Source organism: Zootoca vivipara, chromosome 13 (assembly GCF_963506605.1).
Source record: "Zootoca vivipara chromosome 13, rZooViv1.1, whole genome shotgun sequence".
Lineage (NCBI taxonomy): Eukaryota > Metazoa > Chordata > Lepidosauria > Squamata > Lacertidae > Zootoca > Zootoca vivipara.
The window spans coordinates 29921549-29929043 of record NC_083288.1 but is presented as its reverse complement, the minus strand read 5'-3'; the positions used below and the strand labels follow the sequence as shown (position 1 = coordinate 29929043).

The following is a 7495-nucleotide window of genomic DNA, read 5'->3' as shown; positions in this document are numbered from 1 at the left end:
CGCCAGATGTTTTGGGACTACAATTCCCATCATCCCTAGCTAACTCGACCTGTGGTCAGGGATGATGGGAGTTGTAGTCCCAAAACATCTGGAGGGTCTATGCCTGTCATAGCCTGTACTTCTTTCTACAATATTAAGTATTTCCACCCGGAAATTCTTAATGTATTTTAATAAGGGATTCTCAGCAAAGAACTTATACAGGTGTAAATGGCATAAAACAAGCATCAAACAGCAGTACATAAATATGGTTCTTACATGCAAAATATAATTTAAACAAGTGTCATAAAATAAATAAAACAGAGCACTGTCATACTGAACTTCTTTGTTTCAGGTTGTGTCATCACAAAACCCCTTTAGAGAAAGGAGACAACAGGCATAACTCAAATTACTCTGAGGTAATGAATTTGCTGCCCATAAGAGTGGCTTCCTCTTGCCTCAAATCTCCCACTGAGCTTGTGCAACCTTGCTATAGGTTACATTCTGCCCTCGTAACTACTGAAGTCCCAACATGTAGTAAAATGAGTGAAGTAGATCCCAGGCCTGTATCCCAGAGGCTTCAAAAAGATGCCAACCTCTCATGAAAAAATGTTTACCTGTCCACTGGCAAATAGTCTCTTGGTAGACTTGTCTTACTCGGAAGTGTTTACATTTTTCATAATGTCTCTGACCTTTTATGGAGGAATCTTAGGGCAATCGAATCAAATTGAATAGAATTGATACACACACACCCCAAAATGTTTATATGCATTTAATTTAGGGGCTGCCAATTCTATAGCCTAAACTCCCATCATCCTTTACCATTGTGCATACAGAGTGAAACTGATGAGAGTTGAAGTCTAAAACAGATGGAAGGCATCAGGTTGGCTAAAGTATATGTATGTATATGTATGTATATGTATGTATCACCAAGAAGTTTGAGCTTAGGAATGAAATTCTGAGAAGGGATTCCTAGAGGAGCCCTTCAGATTCAGCATTTTCCACATGGCAACCTTGATATCTTTGTTCCTCATGCTGTAGACCAGTGGATTCATCAGGGGTGGGACCACAGAATATATAACTGCAAACACCAAATCCAGATTAGATTGTGAATTAGAGGGAAGCCTGAGATAGGCAAAAATTCCAGTGAATACAAACATGGAGACCACAATAAGGTGGGGAAGACACGTGGAGAAGGCCTTTTGCCTTCCCTTCACCGAGGGAATTCTCAGCACTGTAGTGAAGATTTGTACATATGTTACAATGATGAAAATGAAGCAACTGAGCACTATGCTAGCACTCAGCACAAGAACACCAACTTCAACTAGGTATAAATCAGTGCAGGAGAGCTTGAGCAACTGTGGGATTTCACAGAAGAACTGATGAACCACATTAGAGCAGAAGGAGATTGCAAAAGTGCTACTTGTGTGTACTATTGCATAGACAAGGCCACTTATCCATGCACTTGCAACCATTTGCGTACAGGCTACTTTGTTCATTATTGTCTCATACCGCAGAGGGTTGCAAATGGCAACATGGCGATCATGTGCCATCACTGTGAGGAGGGCAAAATCTGATGCTACAAAAAAGAGTAGGAAGAAAACCTGGGCAACACATCCAGAATGAGAAATCAATCTGGTATTAAAGAAGGAATTGACTGTGGATTTAGGTATAGCTACAGAAATTGAACCAAGGTCCAGCATGGCTAGGTTCACCAGGAAGAAGTACATGGGAGTGTGCAGGTGGTTATCAGAGACTATTGCAGATATGATGAGAAGATTTCCAGTCACAGTTGCCAAGTACAATGCCAGGAATACAAAGAAGTGCAAGAGCTGCAGCTCTCGAATCTCAGAGAACTCCAGCAGTAGAAAATGGGACATGGAACTCATGTTGGCTGTAGTTTCCATCATTACAAATTGCATGCTATGTGAAAGAAAAGGGGGGGGGATAGATACACTTCACTAAAATCTGCCAAGTACAGAAGTTAAGCAATGGTTCTTGATTTGCATTCATGTCAGCATTTGTTGTCAAGGTGCTGAATAGCATGGGTCTTACCTGAGATACTTGAGGAATTCAATTTCTGTGAATTCTGAGGTGGACTCGGTTGATCTACCTCTGCTATACTCTTGTGCAGATCATGCCAAGATTAACCTTTACAATCTGCATTCCTTTGAATTTTGCGATACAGTTCCAAATCAAACCCCACTCCCACCCCAAAAAACAACCTACTGGGATGTGAATTTGGATACAATATATTTTGAAATGCATATACTGATATAAGATGTATAAGTATACATTTTATATCCGTGTACGCATTTCTAAATATATTGTATCCAAATACATACCATATTTGGATTTAAGTAAATATATACATTATATTACCTAGGACTCGGGTGGCACTGTGGTCTAAAACACAGAGCCTAGGGTTTGCCGGTCAGAAAGTCGGCGGTTCAAATCCCCGCGATGTGGTGAGCTCCCATTGCTCGGTCACATGACCTGGAAGCTGTATGCCGGCTCCCTCGGCTAGTAAAGCGAGATGAGCACTGCAACCCCAGAGTCATCCGCAACTGGACCAAACGGTCAGGGGTCCCTTTACCTTTACCTTTATATGTTATATTAAAATACTTTATATTAAAATGTGAGTTGGAATTCAGGTCATAGTTTCGGAATACTCCTACATTCCAATTTATCACTAGCAGTGGTTCCCAACCTTTTTTTGGCCATGCTCCACCTAAGCAGCTCTAAATTCCTGGTGCCCCCCCCCCCATGACATATAATTCTTATTTGTCCATGCTCTAATGACCTCCTATGTAAGTTATTTAAAATGTACTCTGCATGGGACTGCTCTTGAAGATGGTCCAGGGGCTACAGTTAGTGCAGAAAGTAGCTGCTAAGTTGGTAAGTGCAGCAGTCTGATTGGACCATGTGTCCAAATGTGTTTTAAAACCAAATGAAGAGATTCCAAGAGCTCTGGGCAGGTAAAGGAATAATTTTTAGGAAAATAATGTTTCTCATGAGTGGTACGCTTTGACCTTGAAACTATGAAACCAGAGCTGTGTTTTAAAACCAAATGAAAAGATTCCAAGAGCTCTGGGCAGGTAAAGGAATATTTTTTAGAAAAATAATGTTTTTCATGAGTGGTACGCTTTGACCTTGAAACTATGAAACCAGAGCTGATGAAGAATAAACCGAAACAGGACCTTGTCCTGGATTTCTAAAAACTGGATTGCTACTGGAATTTGTCTTATTATTCTCAACTTAAAACTTTCTAAAAATTATGCCTTTAGCTGGCCAGAGCTCTTGGAATCTTTTCATTTGATTTTCTCAACTCTCCAAGGACTCCAATTTATTTGTATTCCAAATATGTTTTGGCTTTAACAATCTTCTGCACTGGGGTATGTATATTGTAAAAGCAGTGCTTTTACCCGTTTCAATATGTGTTTCAACAGCCATTCTTATTACAATTTGATTATATATTTCCAAGTCTGCAGCAGCATGTGTGAGCCCAAATACACACAATATCAAGCCTAGTTTTCCCCAATAGCTCCTCTGGCATAAGTTACAATGCTTCCTATTAGGATTGCTCTGCTTATGCTCTGTAAAATACCACTCCATTTCCATAAACAGAATGCTCTAATTAAACTAGCAGTACAATGCTTCACTTGAGCCCAGGATAACCTTTTTACATTTTCTAATTTCAGTAAGTTCAGCGCTAACATAAATATCTTTCCAAAACAGGTTTTTTCTGACTATAGTAGTTCCTAACTGAATGGATCTTGCCCTAATAGTTAAACTCGAAGTGTACTGAAAGTTGCGCAGAATTTCGAAGGCACTACAGCCCCAGCCCCACCAATTTCACATGGGTTCACACCCCTTATTCTGCAAAGAGGCTTTCCATGGGTTACAAACTGCTGCCCAAACATCCTTAAGGTAAAATGTGTTAATATTCAAACAAGATTTTTTAGTGGCTACAAACTCACCAAGTCAGAACCACAAAGGCATACCATAATTAAGCTCCAATAGATTATAATCATTATAAGAGTTTCCTTACTGCTTTCCCAAGATATCTGAATGTTTCAATTTCATTTCATTATACAGTGCAATCCAAACCCAGGCTTTACCAAAATGATGGAATTTGGATTTGGTAGATTTCCAGCATTCCCATCTGAGCTGGGGCTATGCTAGCATACAGTATGTTCCTTATCCCATCTCAGCTAGAAGTATACTGGCATAAGTCCCTCAACCTCAGCTCCAAAAGGCAGGTTTCTGTGAACCATGAAGCTGCCTGCAGAAAACTACACTAGCAATTCCTAAACTTTCATTATATAAATAACTCACCATTTTCTTTCCAGACAATGCAATCACCAGATGCAGTTTATTCATTTGCTACTTCCAAGTGATGTGTATCTGTCTAGCTATCCGGGATGTTTTGAAGTTCTTCAGCTCTTCTTTGTTTTGAGACTCATGAAGCTCTTTTTAAATGGATGATTCAAATTTGTCACCCTGAGGCAGAGTTTTGTTAATCAGTTTATGTGTACCTTGAGCCTTGGTCCCAAGAGCCCCAAATAATTTCCCCATATAAGCACACAAGTAAAAGTTAACTTACCTGCACTGTGCACTCTTTCAAAGTTATCTACTCCTCACAATGTCTCTTTCTGTATTACAAGGTTTAATAAAGATGTAAAGGCTCGTTGGTAACTAGTGTAAGGATAGCCCTCTATTTGAAGGTTGTCAGAGGGCAGTGCTTTGATGTTCTCTATTTGATACATATAATTACCAGTACTGGGTGCCAAGAGCCTGGTTTGTGGCAAGTATACTTCGGTTAAAGAACCCCAGCAGAGATTTAAAGTCACAAAATAAGCAGGAAAGTAAAGTATAGAAATACAGGCTGCTCAACCTTTAAAGTATGCCCTTCAAAGTGAGTTCCAAAGTTTCATTTTCTCTCAGCTTAGGGAAAAACCACATTTTTGGTAAGCTAAAAATTGGTTTCCATATAAACTCTTCAAAGGTCAGGTTCACGTGCTTTTCCAAACATCAGTCAAAAAAGTTGCACAGTGCAGTAAAATCAGGCTTAGTAGCAAAGTGGTGAAAGTTATTGGCACAGAAACTCAATAGTTATAGGTATAGGAACTCAATAGAGGCTTGTTAGAGCCATGTGATTAAGCCATGTGATGCACCCATGACCCTATTTGCCTCCCGTCCTACACTGAGGGAAAGTTCCATGCCCATAATGTAATGTATAGTTTCAGTTGTAGATAAATATAAAATGTTATTAAACCCATTTAGAGGATAGGTTGTCAATGATAGAATGGTAGAAATCCAAATGAATTTCCCCCCCAGATTGTTTCTTTTTTTTGGGGGGGGGTATTACTTGAAATACTTAGGTAGGCGATAAATGAAACACCAGTGTGATATTTAAAGGCCTTTATTTGCTAAACAACAGCAAAGCAAAGCAAAGTATATAAATTCAGATAGAGTTGCTGGGAAATTTCCTCCAAAGCAGCAGTACATCATCTTATTCCTTCAGTCAAAGGCTGGCATTGATATCTCTTTAAGCAGGGGCACTACTGTTCCTAATATACACTGAGTTTGTGAATGTGGCAGACAGCCACATTCTTGAACCAAGGGAAGGACCAATGACCTATATCAAAAGGTTGACAAACTGCCACCCCACTATCTCCCCCCCCCATAATTTTTATTAGTTTTACATATAATCACAATACATAATATTGTACCCTCATACCGTAGTATAACTCTTTGGCTCAACTGAGCCTGCCAACTTCTCTCTCTCCCGCCTAGCGGTTTACAAAATTAAATTTCACATCCTTGCATTTCACTTCTTCTCCTATTCTTGTTATATAATTACCTAAAGTATTAAATTATTCCACCTGAATAAGTAACAATTTCCCCTTACAATTCTTCACATAATCCTGGTAGTGATGTTAATTGCTTACAGTTGTCTTTCAAATATAATATAAAGTTGCCACCCCCACTATCAGTGTAGTAGGCACATGTCCCTATCATGTCCATGATCTTGCTAACCCATAAATCAATCACAGATCTTGGCAATCAGCTCAGATCGACTGATTACATAAGGGTACACCACCACAATCATACTAGTTATCTCTATAGTCTACAAATAAGCTCACATTCCATTACAGTATATGACATCTCCCACATAAAGTTAATTCCTCAAAACATGCAGCCTAAAATGTCAAAATATTGCAGTGGCTGTCCATGAACTAGGCAGGTTCAAGCTTTCATACATGTCCAACATAAGACCTCAGAGATGTAACATGTTCAAATCACTTTTTCCACAACATGCCTTGCACATTTTCCAATACAGCTACTTCACACTATTGTTTTGATGATCAATGGGGCTGTGAGAACTATTAGGAGTTACTTGGGCTTGGACTTGCCTATGTACTAAGAATGTCAGAGGAAGCTGTTCTTCATGCTCCATCTTTAGAGGGAAAACACCATGCATCATCATTATTATTATTATTATTATTATTATTATTATTTTGAAAGAATTTCAATTATCAAGAAATAATGCAATACAGAGGGGGGAAAGGGGGAAATGACAGGTAAAGAACAAAGATGTGTATAAGAAAAATATATATACAAAAATGCAATGTAATTTACTCCCATACATTCTTATATAAATAACCTCTTACATTCTGAATAAACTCATTCCAAATATTGACATTTTTATTCAAACAAAGTCTATGTCTGTAAATAGTCCATTCAAAAGTTGTGAATGTTGTCATGTAATAATAATAATAATAATAATAATAATAATAATAATAATAATATATTATTATTATTTATACCCCACCCATTTGGCTGGCTTCCCCCAGCCACTCTGGGCGGCTTCCAACAAAACATTAAAATACAGAAAATACAGACATTAAAAGCTTCCCTAAACAGGGCTGCCTTAAGATGTCTTCTAAAGATCTAGTAATCGTTGTTCTCTTTGACCTCTGGTGGGAGGGTGCCACTACCGAGAAGGCCCTCTTCCTGGTTCCCTGTAACTTGGCTTCTCATAACAAGGGAACCGCCAGAAGGCCCTCAGCGCTGGACCTCAGTGTCCGGGCAGAACGGTGGGGGTGTAGACGCTCCTTCAGGTATACTGGACCGAGGCCATTTAGGGCTTTAAAGGTCAGCACCAACACTTTGAATTGTGCTCGGAAACGTACTGGGAGCCAATGAAGGTCTTTCAGGACCGGTGTTATGTGGTCTCGGCGGCTGCTCCCAGTCACCAGTCTAGCTGCCGCATTCTGGATTAATTGTAGTTTCTGGGTCACCTTCAAAGGTAGCCCCACATAGAGCGCATTACAGTAGTCCAAGCAAGAGATAACTCGAGCATGCACCACTCTGGCAAGACAGTCTGCAGGCAGTTAGGGTATCAGCCTGCGTACCAGATGGAGCTGATAAACTGCTGACCTGGACACAGAATTGACCTGTGCCTCCACGGACAGCTGTGAGTCCAAAATGACTCCCAGGCTGCGCACCTGGT

At 39.7% G+C, this 7495-nt stretch overlaps 1 protein-coding gene across 1 annotated transcript; it reads right to left on the bottom strand.

Annotated features, from left to right (window-relative positions):
- Positions 1-920: 920 nt before the first annotated feature.
- On the bottom strand, positions 921-1865 carry LOC132592935 (olfactory receptor 14J1-like). The gene has a single exon (XM_060281180.1). It carries the CDS (start codon positions 1863-1865, stop codon positions 921-923), a length of 945 nt encoding a protein of 314 aa, XP_060137163.1.
- Between the last annotated feature and the right edge of the window lie 5630 nt (positions 1866-7495).

Coding starts and splice junctions, on each gene's coding strand:
- LOC132592935 (XM_060281180.1), bottom strand. CDS start 1,865: ATGAGTTCCATGTCCCATTTTCTACTGCTGGAGTTCTCTGAGATTCGA.